The 21,305-nt window shown below is 40.6% G+C and overlaps 1 protein-coding gene across 4 annotated transcripts in view; it reads right to left on the reverse strand.

Moving 5' to 3' along the window:
• Nucleotides 1-4,288: 4,288 nt before the first annotated feature.
• TMEM19 (transmembrane protein 19) overlaps nt 4,289-21,305 on the reverse strand; it is a 48,530-nt gene continuing 31,513 nt past the window's right edge. For all 4 annotated transcript variants that reach the window (XM_048835771.2, XM_048835770.2, XM_048835769.2 and 1 more), the window contains 5 exons: nt 13,518-13,631; nt 11,624-11,761; nt 11,001-11,255; nt 9,232-9,441; nt 4,289-7,114 (listed from right to left, as the gene is read on the reverse strand). In XM_048835771.2, coding sequence (XP_048691728.1) covers nt 6,951-7,114; nt 9,232-9,441; nt 11,001-11,255; nt 11,624-11,761; nt 13,518-13,631 — 881 coding nt within the window. In that variant the 3' untranslated portion in view covers nt 4,289-6,950. The remainder of the gene's footprint in view (nt 7,115-9,231; nt 9,442-11,000; nt 11,256-11,623; nt 11,762-13,517; nt 13,632-21,305) is intronic.

Raw genomic sequence — 21,305 nt, forward strand, 5'->3', positions numbered from 1 at the left:
ACAATCCCAGCTCCCTCAGCCTCTCCTCATAACTCATATGTTCCAGACCCCTAATCATTTTTGTTGCCCTTCGCTGGACTCTCTCCAATTTATCCACATCCTTCTTGAAGTGTGGGGCCCAAAACTGGACACAGTACTCCAGATGAGGCCTCACCAATGTCGAATAGAGGGGAACGATCACGTCCCTCGATCTGCTCGCTATGCCCCTACTTATACATCCCAAAATGCCATTGGCCTTCTTGGCAACAAGGGCACACTGCTGACTCATATCCAGCTTCTCGTCCACTGTCACCCCTAGGTCCTTTTCCGCAGAACTGCTGCCTAGCCATTCGGTCCCTAGTCTGTAGCTGTGCATTGGGTTCTTCCGTCCTAAGTGCAGGACCCTGCACTTATCCTTATTGAACCTCATCAGATTTCTTTTCGCCCAATCCTCCAATTTGTCTAGGTCCTTCTGTATCCTATCCCTCCCCTCCAGTGTATCTACCACTCCTCCCAGTTTAGTATCATCCGCAAATTTGCTGAGAGTGCAATCCACACCATCCTCCAGATCATTTATGAAGATATTGAACAAAACCGGCCCCAGGACCGACCCTTGGGGCACTCCACTTGATACCGGCTGCCAACTAGACATGGAGCCATTGATCACTACCCGTTGAGCCCGACAATCTAGCCAGCTTTCTACCCACCTTGTCATGCAACACTTGGGTGGCCAGCAGTGGCTCCAGAGCTTCAGGCTGTGGAAGGCTGCTTTCCTGGTGATCTGTGTAGAGGTCACTGTGGAGCTGCAGCAGCGTAACACCAACATGAGAGTTTCCTCCAGTCTGGAGAAGTGTGTAGCCATTGCCATTTGGAAGCTTGCCAGCCCGATTCCTATCTGCCACCAGCTAACTGCTTTGGTGCTGCTAGATCAGCTGCTGGGGTTCTTTACATGGAGGTTTGTGGTGCGATTAAGGGGGTGCTGTTGTGCTGAGTCATAGAGCTTGGCAATGCATAGGAAGTTATTGACAGCTTTGCATAGATGGGATTCTCAAAGGAGCTATTCTTTGCTCCCCACACCAGGCCTCGGAGTTTATCAGCAAGAAAGGGTGTTTCTCCATGGAGTGGTAAGTCCTGGTTGATCACTGTGGCAGGTTCATCAATACAATTACCACCTGGCCAGTTTTTGTATTGCCTTGCTGATAGCACATCTTCATGGCAAGGTGTTTTTTGCCCTTTCCCTGTTTCTCCATCCTGAGGGGGAAGGGAACATTCAGCAAAGACTTCCCATGGGCCAATCCCTTGTAAGAGCCAGGCCTCCCTGGGAAGACTCGTCTGCCTTCCCCTCCTTCCTAAAATGCATTGGCCAGACTCACTAGCTGCCATCTCGGGGGCAGGGATTGTTGTGGGGCTGCGTTTCCCGCTGGCTGCTTGGGGGCCTGGAGTGCAGCAAGGGGTGGGGAAAGTAAGAGGCAAAGAAGCCTGGAAACAGCCCCAGCACCCTACCTGCACCAGCACCTGTGTTAGGTGGGTACCAGGAGGGCAGGCTGGTAGGAGTGGTGCCTGAAAGGGGAAGTGGAGGCCAGGGGGCTGGGGGTCAAGGTTGGGCAGTGGCGGTTTTTTTTGCATCTTGGAGGTGACAAACCTATTCACTAGTATGAATGTGGGGTGATGCCAGGGGGTTGACTGTTGTGTGGAAAGAGCCTGCCATTAGGATGATTGAAAGATAGGTCCCAGTATAGTGCGTTCTCCATAGTTTGCAGCACAGTGCAAGGTTGGGGTCCAGCCTTTAACTTTGTAACAAAGGTGCTCCAGCATAGCTGCTTGCTTCTCTATTATGTACACCCTTCCCAGGCTTTGTGATTGCATCTGCACCTCTGGTGGCTGTCCTTATGGTGGAAGATGTCACTCTGTGGCAAGTCCCCAGGAGAGAAAGAGAAAGAAAGGTCTTGTTCAAAAAGGCAATAGGCAAATACAGCACTGCTATTTACCAAGATGGTGTCCCCCCAGCTGGTGCAGGTGTGGTGGGGAAATATTAGTTATGTAGGCAATTCTGAGAAAACTCATTGCCTTGGAACATGCATGCCAAAAGAAAGCTCTAATTTGCCTTAAGGTCTCTTATTACAGCCTCAGATTAACAAAGTGCATTCCAAAATAAAGAGAACTCTACAGTAAATGAATGCCTTACAGTCTGTTTTGAACTGTCTCTATAGCCTCATTTGGGCAATTTACTTCACAACGTAAATTAGCTAAAAGTTGAGGGTATTAATGAAACTGAGCCGCAATACTTTGGCTATTGCTTTTACTCTTTGACTACAACAAACACACTTGCCATGCAGGTTTTTTTAACCAGCCTGTGTTGCCAACATCTTGAGCAGAGGTGGGTGAAAGAACAGGAAACACCTCAGAAAGGAGATTGTGGATGCAGCAAGTGGGACATGTGGTTGTGGGATTTGATACTGCAGGGAAATAAAACTTCATAGCTTTTAGTCTAGTGTGGTTAAAAACTAAGCAGCCAGGGAAAGGCTCCCCGAACACAACAGCAGACTATTGGTACAAGGAAAAAGGTTATTTAACTCTCCCTGTACACTTGTATTGTAATACAGCATATAGTACTGACTGATACAGCTCCCCTCTGTAGCATTTTCAGGCTCATTTTTGTAGAGCTCTCATCCACAGCAATTTCAGGCCAGCTATCTCTAAATCTGCTGTGTAATACCGTTCTTGGCTGCCCAGAAAAATCTCCTGTCAGACTTCCTGGTATACATGGGATCAAATGGTACCTGTTATGCTGTATGGGCTGCGTTGTGGAAAACCGTCCATGACATCATTCTTAGTGCAGTGGTGGCTTTGATTGCAGAAACAGTCCAGGTCCTCATAGTATAGGCAAGCAGTGGGAGCTTTACCAGAGGTCCTGTTCCTGGTCTTCAGCTACCTCTGCTGGAGATCCTGTGCTTTGACTGCACTGGGACTAGGTATGAGAGTGCCCTGCTCTTCATTGGTTCTGTCAGCGTCTTGTACAAGTCTACCTTCCGGTGACTCTTCTCCAAGCATTGAACATGCAGCTCTCCAAAAACAACAATCAAATCTAGGACCTCTGCAGGAGTTCACAAAGAAGCCTAGGGGAATGGGAAGCATGGGTCCACAGGGAAGTCTTGGGGGAGGGAGGAAGGGGCATGGCTAGAACATATGTGACTCCAGGTGTGTGAACTCACTACTATCTGGTATCAAAAAGAGGCACAGCTGGCTGCCAGCCTGCATTTAAACAAGGAGGTGAAATCCAGTCAAGATGACCCCAGAGCCATGGAGGTACACAGATAATCTGATCTAGAGGTGAAGCAATGCACTGGGGAGACTGCTAGAAGTATAGTAGTTAGGAGTGTGCATATGCAAACCTTAGAACAAACAAACTCATTGCAGGCAAGCAAACCATCCTCTTGCAAGGATTCATTACAGCAACTGAAGATGCCAAATTCACTTTTTAAAAGGTTATGTATAGATGCAAGGCACTTTAAGGCAAACTAAAGGTAATTGGATATAACATACCTATGCAGGCAAGCCCTATTACCAATCCTGAGCCATCCAGTCCTAAACTTGTTTCATTTTAGAAATGGCATCAGTTCACTTGATGTGTTAATCTGGCATGCAGATTCAATAGAATGCAAGCTTTCATTTTAAAACAAGTTTTGACCCTTTGTGGCAAAGACAACCATCTGAACATGAATTAGTGTAGTCCTGTCCTAAACAGCAGATAGGTGGAAACTCTCCCATTCATCTCCCAGTGCTAACTATGAAGCAAATAATGGATATTTAGGAATCAGATTTGAAAATAATGTAGGTGTGCAATTTGCATACACAGTTAACAACTGTTCATACACACCAGTTAACTGCATGCAAAAATTGCCAAACAAAAGACAAAAGTAGTAGTGATCCCAGAAAGGGCTGTGCATCACTGAAACTGTAATCTTTTATCGCTGTTCAGTGGATTATCTGGACTCAGTAATAATTTAAAAATCAAAGCCCTGGGCCACATTTTCACATGTAATTGGGCCATCTCCCCAGACTGTTTGACATCTCTTATTGAGTGGTTTTAGCTAAACATGTCTCAGTGAACTGTGGTTTACCACTGAAGTGCTTGCACACTTAACTACGGTGGATCTATCAGGCACAAACAATGCACATTTTGACACTTAGTAAATTAGTATAATTATAAAGCTGTATTCTGTAAATAAATGATTGCACTGTTGTATCCTTAAAAATGCTTCAGATTGAGATACCAGACTAACTGAAATTTTTTCAGGCAGAGACAAGATTTAACATAAAAACCAATTACATTATGTGTTTATTAAGAAAAACTACTTCATATTTATATTGAAAAATAGTCATGTTCTTAAACATACACAATCTATAAAACTATACAGATAAGGCTCAATTGACTTCCAACTGGAATTTTTCAGTTTGATCAAAGTATTGTAGAGGTGATTTGTGAATTTTCATGCTGTTTCAGTAAGAAATAAATAAATTAGTGCCAGATAAATGTCAAATTTTAATTTACAGGCATTGGATTAGTATTTGAGATTAATCTAATACAGGCATTGAGGCAAAACAAATATTCAAATATTTAAAACACAGTGTAATGGAAAAACACTATGTGCCCTCAATTCATTTCTATTAATATCTTACTCTGCTTATTTTGCCTCCTTTCCTTTTATCACCTGCCCTTTTAATTTCATCTATTTTCTCTGTGCCTATCCAGACACCTTCTAATGATCTCAAGTGTTAACGTTCCATTGGCTTCTTTCTGGTCCGAACAACTACACTTAGTGACATACAATTTCCCTATATTTCTCCTCCTCTTCTCATAAGGGCTACACTTTCTGCACAGCTACTGTGTAAAATAAAAAAAATCAAAGGCAACACAATCTGCACCACTATGTTCTGTTCAATTTAATAGTATTTTGTCCAGTGTAATGGTATCCTGTCCAGAGTGGATATTATTTAATAAAACTAATGCTATATTCTTTAAATACGATTCTGTACACTAGAGATTTAATGGTGGGAAATTCCAAAGCACTCAGTGTTGGCCCAACTCTGCTCTCACCAGAGGTAAGCCAATATTCTGCACTTTTGAAAATCGCACCCTTACCTGCTACGTGCAAAATTGCTTGTTTAAAATTTAATTTAACAGCAATGAAGGCATTTCATACTGCTATGCAGTTTGTTTGTTTTTAAAACATGTTATGGATATATATTCAGTGTTGTGTGGTGTTTTAAGCTTGGGATCCACATTAGATTACAATAGAAACTTGGCTAAAAGCCTCCTTAATCCCTGAAAAGATGCCTTTGATTCCTGCAACATAATATATCAGACAATTAAAATATTTAAATTAAAAGCTAAACCCTCTCAAAGTATTTGTATGTTTTCACTCTCTTACTGAGCTCACCATCATCTACTTTTTTTCCTTTCTAAGAGCCTTCCTCTAATGCCGTGTGGCATTAACAAAATCAAAAATGTGTTAGCACAAAATCCTAACTATATCATGAAGAAAAATGCATTTATTTACAGTTAAATTAAATATAATTAATCAATAAGGGCATCTATGCCTTTCACATTACAGTGCTTTTCAACAGGAACATTAGGATGCAGTGGTCACACTTAGTTTATTCTGTTTTGAAAGATTCTGCCAAGTCTCCTATACTTAAAACTGGGAATATCACCGGAACTGGTAATCACTCTCAGATTTGAAGAAACTTTTTTTGGTGCACACATTATGGGTCATACCCTGCAAATGGATCCAGGTGGATGATCTCTATATGGCCAAAAGGATCCACGCATGCAACCAGTTGCAGGATCTGATTCTATATAATAAATACTAAATTGTTAACTGAAAAACTTTTTAGCCTGTCATTTAATGACAAAAGTGAAAACCCCATACTAAATTATCAACAGTACAGGCCCCAACACTTTTTACATCTCCAGTGAGCAACAATTTGTAAAACAAAAAAAGAGTGTTACTGAGGAAAAATATGAAGACCACAACTTGGTGAATGTGCTACTATTTAACTTGGAATATTAAAGAGTAATTCCACAGTTACAGAACAAGTTACATCTTTTCTAACCAGTTGATTTTGAATTAAAAAAATGTAATCTTTACTTTTAAGATCAATAACTTAATCTGAGAAGTACCACCTTATGATGCTGCTTATATAAGCTTTATATTCCTACTTAATAAAAGGCAAGGAAGACTTTCAGAAAACAAGGACAGAAACCTGTTTTGCTTATTGGAAAAAGATTAGTTTTGATTTTAAATTTAGTCATATGCCTGAGACATTATGTTACACCATTACTTTTTCTTACTCTTCGTCAAAAGCATGGCAAAAAAGTAATACAACACGGAATAGGCAACAATGCTTATTAAAGTACAATGTTTTTAAAGACTTCAGTGCACCTCTATAAAACCTATAATATTGTAGCAGACAATGGGAAAATGTATACTAAACCAGAATTCAGTGATTTCATTGACACTACTATGATCTATATTACAGAAAATATATAGTACTTTGTTTGTGGCTTGGAGAACAGTGTTAATACTAGTCGTATAGCAGATCCAGGTTAGATTTGTGGTTGTATTCTCTTACTCTTTCTTCTGCCAGGGGCTGGAAATGATTTGGAGACCAAGCATTCAGCTTCAGAAGGGAAAATGAAGTGTTTCATGTTACAAAGTAGCAAACTGCGTCCAATTAAGGAGTAGCACTGACAGGTTATTAACAGAGCCTCATCTGGTCCTCTTTTCCCAGAAAGATGGTGGCTGCCCATAAAACTTACAGCCTAAGGAAGTTAAGATGGTGAATCCTTCTGGCTCTGAAAAGGATGCAGAGGACTTCCTCAAACAAGGTAAAAACAGTGCTTTGGGGAGAAACCTTTGATTCATATTAAGTGTATTTGAACTATGTATTAAAAGACTTAGGAAGTTTCACCCTCTTGGCCAGAAACCCCATGCCACACCAGGAAGTAACAAAGCAATGACTACAGAAGAAAAGAGGTTCACTGCATTGTTGTCCAGAATAGGTTTTCCAGATACGTGCTTTGAGTCTTTTGTTTGGTAGTTGACAACCATGCCAATACGCTTGTCAAAACCTGGGGAAAGAAGTAAATAAAAGATAAATTTACAGTACTATCATACTTGAGAGGAAATCCACTACCAAGACCTCAAATGTACATGACTGCCTACAAATGCTTAGTATATGACTGTGCAGTCAAACATATATAAAAAGGATAATTAACTAGCCAATAATTATCTATTATTATTATTATTATTAATTCTAAACTATTATTCTAAACTAACACCAATAGCCTCAAAGGAGGGAATCTAGATTCTAGACTTTTAATTAGAGAGAAGCTATTTTTAAAAAATGTAGTTACTGTTTCTATGAAATCTACATATGCAGTTCTACAAATAAGAAGCGAATGATAGTGGTAATCAAAACTAAAGAGTTCTGATATGAAAGATGCTGTTGACAAACAAATGGTTAGAAACAAAGTATGTCTGTCAAAAAGAATTAGTTTTCAATGATAAACGATGTAAAGAAAATGATTACTCTGTTTGATGGTAAGTCTACTCCTCTTAGATCAGTGGAGGAACATTTGGGGAGGCACGCAGCGGGACCCAGGCCGGCCCCCACAAGGGGAGAGGGGTGGAGAGAGAGCACCACCAAGCTCCAGTCCCGCTCCGGCTCTGGCCCCAGCTGCAGCCCAGCTCTGCCCTCATTCCCTCTCCGACCCCAGGCCGGCTCTGCTTCTAGCCCCAGCTCCTCCCCTGTTCTCAGTTCTGCCTTCAGCCCAAGCTCCTCTGCTGAGCCAACTGTGCAGTAATGAAAGGGGAGGCAGACAGACAGATTCCATTACTGGTAAGGGGCGGACACAACAGGAAAAATTTGGGCACCACTGCCTTAAATGCTGAAATAGTACTCACTAACATCTCCACTTGCAAAACAACAGTATTTACTAGCTAGCTGCATGGCTTTCCCACCACCAGCCTAGCTGCTCTCTACTCTACCTTTGTATTAGCAGAGTTTTAACATTGTTTTTCATTAGCTATCACAGTGCTCTCCCTGCCACTCCACTATTGTGTGTTCCAGGAGAAATGTACATTTCTAGAAAACTGACACATGAGGTGTTTGTGTGGGGAATGAGGGGAGGCGGAAGCACCTCAAAGCAGGCCAGTACAACATATGCCAGTATTTCTCTTGTAGCTTTTGAAGATTTCCTAATGCCCAGCATGTTAAAAGATAAGAATATTCACTGTGAACTTCTGTTTTATTGTAAAGAGATTCCTAGAAACACCACAAAGACTTTTTCTTTTTTAAAGCCTGTTTGGAAAGCAGATAGCTGGCAGTCTTGTTGCCTCCTAATCACTTACTAAACTAAGGCCAAAACCAAACTTCAGTGGTGAACAGGATGAGGCTACAGAGGCACTAACTTCATGCTGAGGTAGTTAACTTTTACTTAATACGTGCTATGGAAAGCCAAGCCTCATGTTTATTTTCTAGATAACTCACCAAACCCAAGAAAAACAGAGAAAAAGACCTTCTGCTCCCCATATTAACATCTTTAGTGAAAGCCACAATCGAAACCCAAATGCACTGCACAAGGGCCACTGCCTCTCGTAATCAAGTAGTACTTGACTCTACAACTAATCCCATTCAAATCAAGGTGACTATTTGCAAATTAATGCATTACTCCACCTAGTAAGGTGGGACAATTTGGCCTTTACTTTCCTTTTACTTCTATTATCTTATCACAAACATAGTAAAGTTCTGTCATACAATATTAGACACACTTTGGTTTGATAGCAATTCAGTGGAACAAGACAGAAAAAAAGAACACAAAGTCAGTGTGCACTACTAGGATCTGACATATTCAAGCAAGGCCTGATGAAAAAATACTAATAATTTTTTTCCCTATCATACCATTTCACAAACATTTTCATGACTCGGAGGACAGCAGCCTCAGAAAATTTTGAAATGCCAAAATAAAAAAGTGGGGAGAAGAACCAAGATGGCAGAGGATAAGGATGAAGATAGGAGCAAAGGCAATTTATCTTCTTTCTGATCTCCACCATTCTATTTATCTCCCTTTGACCACTGTGGAAATCCCTCCATTCTTTCCCCATTTTAAAAACCACTTCCCCAGCCTCTCTGGAGTTAAAAGGGAGCTTTTAAGTTAATCAGAAAAATAAGCAGAAAATTTCTTACCAGTATATTGCATTGTAGCTCCTAAATATGAATCAATAATTGACCCCAGTAAACCAGCCATTGCGCCAAACACAACAAGTGGCCACTGTGGAGCAGATATATCCAGATCACTCACAAAAACAAGCTGAGTAATGAAGTAAGCCACACCTACTAGCATGCCACCAATGAGACTTGAAATTAGGCCCACTAATGTAACACCTCCATTAGTACCTAAATCAAAGAAAAAACAGAGTTGAGTTATAAACCATTTTGGAAGATGTATTAATTGGCTTTAATGGTTTACTTGACAGTGAAGACAGAACTACCCTCTCACTCCCAGAGGCTCCGTTACACTAGCCTTTGTTTCTCTAAAATTTCTAGTAGTGGCCAACACATTGTCTACACTGATGCTTTCACTATTGTTACTGCTGATGGAACTACAACCAGTGTTAGCAGTGTGGGAAATTTTGGAGAAAAAAGGCTAGTGTAGACAAAGCAAGGACTGATCCTTCCTGACTGGCATTGTGCTGGGTAGCTTACCCTGCAAAGTTGCTGCCTATGAACTACCACTTGAGTAATCAGATAACTTCAATCTCCATGGCTATTAATCCAGAAAATTTCACAAACAATAAGTTAAATAAATATTAAACAAAATTGGAAAGAAAAAAAAGTGTCAGTATTACTTAGGCACTTTAATTTTAGGGGTAGAGCGGGAGGAAGATAAAGATATCCTTCCAACCCGTACATGTAACTCTATTTAGCCAGAGTGAGTATCTACTATTCAAACTTTCAGAAGTAGTTCACCAAGATATGTTTTGCCCAAAAGATATTTAAAAGAATTATCTAAAAAAGCAACACGTTTACCAACTTACGCAAAAGGAACCCAGTGAGCATTTATGGTGGGGAAAAAAAAAAAAAGAGGCAAACTACTGTCTTCACACAATTTAGAAATCAACTTACAATAACCAACTCTCAAATTTAGGGATCTAGATTTCTTTGCTTCAAGAAAACTCAATACTATGAATTGCTTTAAGAGTTAGCAATGTCATCAACTATAGGAGACAGGGAATGGTAAGACAGTAAAGCAGGAAATGAATTGACTATTTGGTTTAAAAGTGCATTTTTATAATCTTTACATTTAAAACACACATTCTGCTACCAATTAGAAATCTTATCTAGCTTGATTTTAAAAAGCATTTCACTTCCCCTTTTTTAAAGGAAGTCAGATGACAATTACCATTCCTTATATCTATAAAATCTATCTTTAAATCTACTGCAATACGAACACACTAATGGTAGTAAAAACAAGCAGTCTCAGAATTCTGTAAGGGTTTTATCTCACAGGATGCTATCTAACCGCAGGTATGTGAATTTTTTTCATAGTAAATCTGTCAAAAAACGCATTTTTCAGGTCACTGAAACTATTCACAAAATCAGGTCAAACACCTGAAAATGAAAAAAATTGTTTTGGGTCAAACAAAATGTTTTGTTCCACCCAAAACTGAATTATTTTTTTTCCTGTTTTGGCAAGAAAAAACTGTTTCAGTTTGAACCAAACCAAAAGTTATTTTTGAATTTTTTGCTCTCTCTCCAAGCTATTTTTTTTATTTACAGGCCATGACAAACAGAATGTGGTAAATACTATGTCAACGTACTTATTTTTACCACATAAAACTTCACAATACTAGCAGAATTTGATTTATTCTTTTTATGGATATGGTTATGTTAAGGGTCCCAGACAGAAATGACACATTATTAAGACAAGAATGTATAAATCAGCAAGGCCTTACCAACTGGAACCTTTTCCCATGTTGTTATTAACCTTGGCTCACTTTTACTCCAGACACTGCCAATCTCTGAAGCCCACGTATCTCCAGCAGAGCAGGCCAAAGCTCCCAAAAGGGATAAACACATCCATGATGCAGTGTACTGCTTGGAAAAGTCTATTGGAATTTCACCTGGTCCATTTTCTATCATATATAGCAGAGCCAGCTCCGTAGGGACACCACCATTACAGAATACTTGCACCCAATTCCTCTGCCCACCTTGAGTAAAACAAAAACAAAAATATTTGAATATTTTCATCTGTAGCAGAGAAACTTGACATTCAGCCACATCATACAGTAGCAAAAGCAAATTAAAAAGCGCAAAACACAAAAAACACCCACCCACACAACTCAAAAAACATGAAAATCTCAAGTCACAATCACTACTTTTAGTTTATTACTATTAAATGAACCACTAGCAAGCACATTGCTTCTAGTCCAGGATGGGGATAAAGAGGAGAAGAACGCTTTACAGTGTTCTCTATTCTGTGTACTACTATATAATATCTCTAACTTTCAAAAGTATCAGGTAAGACACAGTAGCTATTCTTTACAGGTTGTTGGACAGTATAATTCTTCGTGTTTACCTTCTTTGAATTCTGAATCTATACGCTTCTTCACATCTTCTTTCCACTTAGTAAGTTTTGAAGAAGTAACAAAAAACATGAGCAAGGCAGTGAAGAAGCTGTAATTTGCAATTGTTAGGATAAATCCAACCACTAATCCTGAAAAGGGAGGGGGGGGGGAAATAAAGCAAGTTTAGTTCACGCAATCATCTTTTCAAAACAATTAACAGGAAATTATTTTGGAGTCTCAAAAATTATCAATTACCCCTTCATGATAAACCTACAATAAAATGACAGTGCAATTAGCTAGATCATTACTGTAGTTCCTGAAAACTGTCTACACAATTTAAAAAGAGCCAACCATTTTGACTGAAATGTTTTTGGGGCTTTTTTGCTTTGATGTTGTCCTTTAACATTCCTGAATCTTCCACTAAGTATCTGGACAGTATATGGTTTCTGAAACAGCCATCTGATATTGCCAGGAAACAGTAACACCCATCTATGCAAAATACAAAGAAAATTAAACAATAAGATGAGGCAAATGACATCTAAGTGAAAATCCCTGGATATACCCTGCCTGGAGTATTTTATTGTTTCTAGGCAGAAAGGAGACAGAGAGCTATTGTTATGTTTCCAGCCACCACTATCTAAATGCTGACCTTTTCATGACTTGGATTCTCCCTCCCCTCCCCCCCCCCCCCTTTTTTTTTTAAACATAGAGCCACCTCTTTGGATCATTTGACAGATTGCGCATTCCCTGCCATCCATTCATATCATGTCCTGATAGTTGCTAATCTTTTTTTTTTGTTCATTTTCTCTCTTGCTTTTTCTTTTCTGTCTGTTATTTCCTTTTTGCCATCCTTCCCTTTGTTGCTTTTTCACATGTTCGTTTTTAACTTTTCTCCTCCTCACTGTGTACTTTGGATTCCCTCTACTTACTCAACTGCTCATCAGAAGCCATATTCTGCTAGTAAAAGAAGTCTACTGGTGCCACCTGAGGCTCAGCTAGCTCAATGTCACTGCAGTACAGAAGCTTGGCCTGATTCTCTATATAAGTGAGCTGCTCCTCCAGTTGGTTACGGTAGGGGTTACAAAGGGAGAAGAAAAGTAAAGTTGGTGGCTTTCAAGGTATTGCCTGCCATTCTACCTGCAGATGAAGTACCATATTTGCAGTGTGTGATAAAAGAAGGGAAAATTTGGGGTCGTGCTCTTTCTCCCCAACACTGATCCTCATTTCTGCCCTGTGCCTCATGAAATGGACTAGCACCATAGCTACAAAGCTTGCATCAGAGTTTGGTAATGTTACTCTACTGTACCTTGGTGTTTCTCCATCTAGTCAAGAAAAGCAGGCTTGAACAGATCATTAATTTCCTTTTTATTTTTGGGAGGCAAGAAAGGAGCACTGCCCATCCTTCAGCAAAGGGAACCACAGAGAACAGTCTGGGTCTGTATCACATAAACTGAAGAATCAAGCAGATAGGCTCCCTCCACGTCTCAGATTGAGGGAATTGCTTTCCAGCAGCCTCCTTCCCCATACTCCTTTCACTCTTCTGGCTTAGCATGGATGAAAAGAGACTGCAACCGTCAGTCTCTCCACAAAGACTCCAGATACTGCAGAGTAAGATGGTGTATGTTATCTCATGTCTCATTGCCATTATTGTAGTGGATTTTATAGCTAAAACAGTGAGCTGTAGTTACAGGAGCATAAACTGCTTGCTTAAACAAGTATAAATGACACACAACATTAAACCAATATGAAGCCATGACAGATATTGTATGCTTACACTTATATGTTTACATTATTACTGGATTGAGAGTAGGAAGTCCTTAAAAGTGCACAGAAAAGCAAAAATTAAGAAAGGCACATTAGCTTATATATTAAATAGGTCACTTAATATTCCCAGAAAATACATACCCCCTAAAGCTCCACTGTGATCCAGGCTCTTCTTCTTAAAGCCTCGTGAAGCAATCATTAGTGGAACGACAACTGAAAAAAGCCAACGCCATGGAGAAATAGGCCGTAAAGTACCTGAGAAGTTAAAATAAAGTATTAAATAAAATATTACATACTCGTCTTCTGAAGGATAGAAAATGGTCTACATGTCAGAATAGTAAATCTTTACTAATATGCATTTACATTCTGAACATACAAATCAGACCTGCTTTATTTTCCTCACCCCTTTTACAATTCAGAAGAAAAATACTTTAACTCTCTTTTAGAGCAACACATTGAAAAGGACCTTCTCCCTTTGTTTAGTATTCACATAAATTAATCCATATAAAGAGAAAGTATTCAGTTTAGTAATAAAAACTTTACTAATCAGAAAAGGAACCAAACTGCAGGGAAATGACATAATTTTTAAATTTCTAAAAGGGAATTACAGACAGTGAAAATTAAAATTCAAAAATACAAAACTAACTGAAGCCTGATTTTAAATTTTGGTAGAATGGATGGTGTAATTGTGATTTTACAGCAAATACATAAAGACACTAACGGACTAATGACATTATGGGACCTTTTTCTTCCTAACTTCAAGTAAAGACGTAAAATAATATAAAGCCTATAAAACTTAATTTTCAAAATATTATTTTTATTATTTTTATGTAGCGATGGCAGGACTACATTTGAATAAATAAACCAATACACAGAAATCTTTCCAGTACCTTATATTCTGATCGCTTCTCTAGAACTATATGAAGAAGTTTCAACAATATATTTTATAGTACATTATGCAATAAATACAAATGATTTTGAAAAACATTTCACCTTTAACTAAAAACTTCTTTGACAAATAATCTTGGCAATTTAATAAAGTATCCTGAAGACTGGTTAAAACAAATAGAATTATAAACACCTAGAGGAACATGATGTGACAGAGATAAACCAAAACAGTTTATGTAAAGGAAATTTAGGTCTCTCGAAACTCCTAAAGTTCTTTGTATGTGTCAACACAAGAGTAGATAAAGGAGAACATACAGTTAAAATGTAGTTGGACCTTCCAAGAGCCTTTGACATTGTCATGTACAAAAAGACTATTAAGGGAATGAAATATTCATGGAGGGGGAAGTAAAGTACTATAATGGTCATGGATCAGAAACTGTCTAGATATAAAGCATGCAGTAGGAATAAATGGACAATTTTTAACTTTTTCCACTCAACATATATGAACTTTCTATACACAAGTATTCATTCATAGGGTATATTTATCTTCAAAACATCCCTTTATATTTGATCAACCTCTTATTATCTATGTATTTATTTTGTTCAAATCCTGTAGTAACCAATACATTATAAAATCTACTTGATCCTAATATAAAGCTATCATTGCTTCCACTGCAATGATTAATCATACTTTTATTTGTCTAAGCCAGTAACGTTGCGGATCTGTCCTTCTCCAAACATGAGCTATCAAACACCTGGCTGGAAATACTAATTGTGTAATAGTCCAACCTCCTTTGGACTATTACACATATAGAATCATTGTTGGTTTTGTGGTTGGCCTAATCTTGAAAATTCTAGCATTTTCCTCCAAAATACCATTACAGGGGGGTCCCCGGTACAAGTCTCCCCCTTATCCGTTGTTTCGCCTATCCATTGCTCATCAATAGGGGAATGTGTTCTGATTCACTTTGGTCCCTATCTGCGTATCCGTCATTTGCAGTACTGTACTGTAAGTTGCAAATGACAGATATCTCGATTGGGACCGATGTGAATTGGAACACGTTCTCCTATTGACGAGGGATGGATATGCGACAGATATGCATAGCCATGGGTGGGCTGCGGCTCACCCACTTAATATCCCGGCCTACCCCCCCAGCCTCAGCTCTGCTCCTGCCCCAGCGCTTGCCCCATACCGCCGCCTGGCATGTCAGCCAAGGAGCAGGGTTGGGCCCCGGGGGCTTCCAAGCTCCTGACCCTCTTCTCTGGCTGGAGCGCTGGGCGGAGTGGAGCAAGCCCCCACACCCCAACCCCACTCCCCGGCAGGAGCGCCGGGCGGACAGAGCATGGCAAGCCCCAAGTGCCAGGCGGAGCAGGTACACACATTTTTACCAGGCCCCTCTTTTTTCCAGTAGCCCCTGGCCAGAGCATCTATCACATCCCCCTCCACCACAAGACCAGCTTGGTGGTGGGGGGGGGAGGGGGGGGTGGCCAGCTCGCTCTTACCCCTCCACTCCCCATCACTGCCCGCCCACCCAAGTGTCCTCCTCTTACCTATGCCACTGCTGAACCAGCGGGTCCCTGGTATACATTGTTTCGGTATCCGTGGCCAGAGTGGATAAAAATCAATGATTTAAAAAAAAAAAAATTAAAAATTGGATTTTATTTAAATTGGATTTTTTTGATAAAATGCTTTTTGAGGAAAAAGCCTATCTAAAGATAGTTTTAATTAAGATACAGTATAGCTCAGAGATATCTCATCATGGAATGGGGATTATAAATGAGAAAAAGCAGTGCTTGGTCAGCAGAGCTCAAAGCTCTGCAGATGCAGGGGTTCTTGATCCCCAAGGGCTCAGGGGTATTACAGAGCAGGCACATTCTGCAGTGATGTATCTGAAGTCTGGCATGACATGAGTAATTAAAACATGGAAAGAGGCCTCATTTCTTGGAGGACAGAATTAGGGAAGTAAATAGATCATTAGGCTGAGGTCAGTAGGCTAAAAAGACAATGTCTGGGCCGGCTACAATAGGAGGGAGAACACCCACTGAACCATTTATTAACAATGGACAAGATAAGTTAGGACTGTAAAAAGAGGAGGTTGAGAGTGCACAATGCATGGTCAGAGCAGGCTGCAGAGGGACTGGTTCTTGCAAAATAACCAAGCCAATCCAAAAATGTGTGATGCAATGTATAGTAAATGCAATGCAACGTGTAAATGTATATAAATGAAGAGGTTTTCTGTGTAATTTTGGAGGCGTGGTACGCCCTATACCCACCCCCTACACTTGAGTCTGATCAACTTTGCATAGGTTTGCTGTATGCCAAGTTAAAGAACCTGAATGACAAAATACGGAGTCAAACGAGGTTTTTGGATTCCAGAGAACAGAATGAGGTGTTCTATCACAACTAGACAAATTATTCTGGATAAGTAGGGCCTTTCATTTTTGGCTTTTATTGTATTTAATTCTGCCTGGGAATCCAAGAAATGAGTCTGCTATGGGCAATGATTTAACTATTTTGAAAAATTAGCTTAAATGCCCTGTATTAAAACAACAATAACAAAAACAGGTGAAAATTGGTGGAAAAAAACTATTCATTTTTCTGGGTAAATACTGGGGTTTATTTTGATGGACGGAAGGACAAGGGAAAAAATTGTTCAGTAGATTAATGCTTTGGTGAATGGAATTCAATGTGGTTTGCTGCAGAACTAAAACATAACTCAAAACATGAGTTTAACAAAACAACACATCTCTAAACCCAAAATAAAACTTATTTGAATAAACAGTTTACTGTTGTAGACTTAGAACAGGGGTTCTCAAACTGGGGGTCAGGATGTTAGATCATATTAAAGTAGTTCTGTATTAAAATCCATAGTTTAAATTCCAGGGTATTACTAATTAAGAGGTCTCTTGGTTGTTAGTACTGTTTCTCTCCCGCTGTGTGTGAAAATTGCAAGCTCCTAATTGTGTTAGTACATTCTAAGACAGAGTCTGTTCTCAAAGCAATTCTTTGTAACAACCACCACTCAGAGAGAGACTCAAAGCAAAACAGCACCCAGAGACTCCTCGCCCTTTTGTTGTATTCATCTCGCTTTGTTAACAATTGTGATTAAAATAGAGATAGAGGATGTATGTGGATGGATGCTTGGTGTGGATAATAACTGAATGATCAGGGAAGTGCCAGCCTAAGAAGGCAGTGTCCATTGGCTGAAGAAGGCGTCAAGTGGAAATAACCAGGAGGACCCCCGGAGGGCAGACTGGAATCCACCCAACAGCCTCAAGAATGGGAGAACCAAAGAACAAGATAACATCTGTCAGCACGGAGCCGTCAGGAATGTGACATCTGCTGATTGATTCAGCAACAGCATGATGAAGCAATTCCCATAGACTGGCATAGGAAGACATTCCTATAAAAATGGACTCTAGAAAGTGAGAACTTTGGGGTCTGATTCTGCAAACCAACTTCCAGGAGCATCAGATGTGCATCTGACGAGGCCCTGCTCCCTCCTCATGTCCAGGCCACCTGGCCAGTGGCTTGGCATGAGCAACTCTAAGGCTGGTAACTATGATAACCTTGCAGAACCTGTGTGTTAAATGTGGTATTTTGGCTTTTCCCCTTTAATACGATCCTGCTGGTTTTTATTTTATTGGTATAACCAGGACCTCTCAGGGGGTTGCGAAGATAATACATGGGGGGTCCTGGGCTGTCAGCCTCCACCCCAAATCCCACTTTGCCTCTAGCATTTATAACAGTGTTAAATATATAAAAAAGTGTTTTTAATTTATAAAGGGGGGGGGGTCGCACTCAGGGGCTTGCTATGTGAAGGGGATCACCAGTGTAAAAGTTTGAGAACCACGGACTTAGAACTATTAGCCTATAAACATTTACATTTAATAACTGGGCCACGCCATTTGCAGCACATACACTTAACTTCATTCCTTTCTCATGGTTTTTTTTTTTTTTTTTTAAACTTTTGAATACTTCCTTGTGTTCTGAAATGTATTCAGATACAGATTTTCGTTTTCTTCCCATTTTAGTGGGAGATCTTTAAACCGTTATCTGCTGACAGCTTTAAATGTGTACGTGGTGGGTGTGAGATTCATCAGTACATTCAGATGTGCACGCACTTCAGAGCTTGTGTGCGTGCCTACTGTTTGTATCTTCTAGACCAAAGGTTCTCAAACTGTGGTCCGCGAGCTCCATTCAGGTGGTCCACGGATAGTTCCCTCTAAGGTGCGCACCTGGGTGGCCGCACACAACAGAATGAAGGGCCACCCACCTAATTAGTGGAGCCATACAGGCATGGCTCCACTAATTAGGTGCCTGGACCCTGGAGAAGAAGCACATGTAAGATGAGATGGTGGTCTTGGGGGGAATAGGTGGGAGGGAGCAGTGGGTGAGAAGAGCGGGTGGTGGGAATTTGGGACATGCATGGCTGCGGCGGCCAGAGAAAGTGGCAACTTTCCCCAGCTCCAGGACTGTGGCTGCCGGGGAGACATGGCCCTCCTTCCCAACCCCAGCTCTGGGGCTGCCATGGCAGGGGAGAAAGGACAAATCCATTGCATTAGAAAGGTAAGACCACTGATATTAAAATTAGTGTGTGCTCTTACTTGTAGAACAAAAAAAACATTATTATTAAGGTTTTTTTTTTTTTTTAAATAGGGCTTTTATCCAAAGCGCTTTGCAATAGTTAGCTAAGGGTACAAATAACATTTGGAAAGATCATTAAGTGGTCTGCCGAGACCCTCAGCAATTTTCAAGTGGTCCATGAAAAAAAAAGTTTGAGAACCACTGTTCTAGACCAAGGGTTCCCAAATTTGTTTTGTGGGCCAGGCACCACTTCCCGCAGCTCCCATTGGCTGGAAACGGCGAACCATGGCCACTGGGAGCTGCACGTGGCCATACCTGAGGATGCTCAGGTAAACAAAGGGTCTCGTGGCCCCCCAGGGGCTTACCCTGAACAAGCTGCAAACCAAGTTTGGAAACCCCTGTTCTAGACTAATACATAGCCTTTTTACTTCAACAGGCAGCTTTGCATATATACACAGACTAACGTATTATCATAATACATATATCTCATGCAATGTATTGTATTTTCCTAATAAAACAAGTCATTTTTATATGAATGACACAAAAGTAGGGTGAAAAATAGGAAAAAAGTGAATAATACTTTTTGTAAAACCTGGGATTTTTTTTGGTAAAATTCGGTTTAAACTGAAAACGAAGGAGCTTATGGATAAGGCAATTGGAAAAGGTCTCAGAGGGAATCCCAACAAATGATGCATGTCTTACGCTATGCAAAAAGATTCACAAGACAGAAGTACCCCTTCTTCTCCTCTGTACCAGAGTGCAAAGCAAGTGCTTTGGGAGATGACAGGAAGGCAGCCTTGTTGCTATGAACCTCTTATAGTATACATAGGAGAGGAGCTCCACTTGGGCATACAGTAACCCCCCCCCTTAAAGTCGTCCCGGTTATCACTGTTTCGTTGTTACATTGCTGATCAATTAGGGAACAGGCTCATTTAAAGTTGTGCAATGCTCCCTTATAATGTCGTTTGGCAGCCGCCTGCTTTGTCCACTGCTTGCAGGAAGAGCAGCCCGTTGGAGCTAGCTGGTGGGGGCTTGGATCCAAGGTGGATAGGCAGCCACCCTGTCAGCTCCCCGCTCCCCTAAGTTCCCTGTGCAGCTGCTGCCCAGCAGGCTATCAATTGCCAGCAGTTCAGCTGTCCCTCCCCCCACTGCCATGTGCTGCTCCTGCCCTCTGCCTTGGAGCTGCTCCCCGAGCCTCCTGCTTCTTGGGGGGGGGGGGGGGGGGGGGAGAGCGAGGGCTAATGTCAGGGTGTCCCTCTCCCCCTTGCTCCTGCACCCCGCTTACCCCATCTCCATAGAGCAGGGGGACATAGGACAGGGCTCAGAACAGAGGGAGCTTCCTGGCAGCAGCTGTGGTCTCAGCTTGCTGATTAACTTAACAAGGCAGTGTACTTGAGTGGGTCGGTTTACTTAAAGGGGAAAGGCGCATGTCTCTCTCACACACACACGCGGTGTGTGTCTTTGTCTGCCATGCTGTCTCCCCTCCCTCCATTCCTGCTGCCTTGTAGAGTGTGAGGCTGCATTAACAAGGAGTTAACCGTTGGAGGGCTCAGCCAATTGCTAGTTCATCATTTAGCACTAAGGCATTCCTTGGGAAATATCCCACCCTCTGATGTCAGCACCTCAACCAAGCTTCACAATCATCTTTGTTTAAAACTTATACTGTGTGTGTGTATATTATATCTTTTGTCTGGCAAAAATAAAAAAATTTCCCTGGAACCTAACCCCCCCATTTACATTAATTCTTATGGGGAAATTGGATTCGCTTAACATCGTTTTGCTTAAAGTCGCATTTTTCAGGAACCTAACTACAACGTTAAGTGAGGAGTTACTGTACTTAAGATGAAAAGGAGTATTTGTGGCACCTTAGAGACTAACAAATTTATTTGAGCATAAGCTTTCGTGAGCTACAGCTCACTTCATCAGGTGCATTCAGTGGAAAATACAGTGGGGAGATTTATGTACATAGAGAACAAGAAACAATGGGTGTTACCATACACACTGTAATGAGAGTGATCACTTAAGGTGAGCTATTATTCTCGTTACAGTGTGTATGTACATAAATCTCCCCACTGTATTTTCCACTGAATGCATCCAATGAAGTGAGCTGTAGCTCGCGAAAGCTTATGCTCAAATAAATTTGTTAGTCTCTAAGGTGCCACAAGTACTCCTTTTCTTTTTGCGAATACAGACTAACACGGCTGCTACTCTGAAACCTGTACCTAAGACGTGTAAGAAAAAGCCTAGTAATTTCCAGCATCACCCAACACAAAATTTTCTATACAAATTTGTATGGGTACTGTGCTTGCCAACTGATTTTAAATTTACAAGGCTTCTTATATTTCTTTTGAGAAAATAAGTAAATTTCCATGTAAAAACTCTTCAGTTAAATTACTAAATATACTATTACTCACAGAGTTCATACATGTGGTTAAGGACAATATAAACATGTG

This window comes from Caretta caretta, chromosome 1, assembly GCF_965140235.1.
Source record: "Caretta caretta isolate rCarCar2 chromosome 1, rCarCar1.hap1, whole genome shotgun sequence".
Classification (NCBI taxonomy): Eukaryota; Metazoa; Chordata; order Testudines; family Cheloniidae; genus Caretta; species Caretta caretta.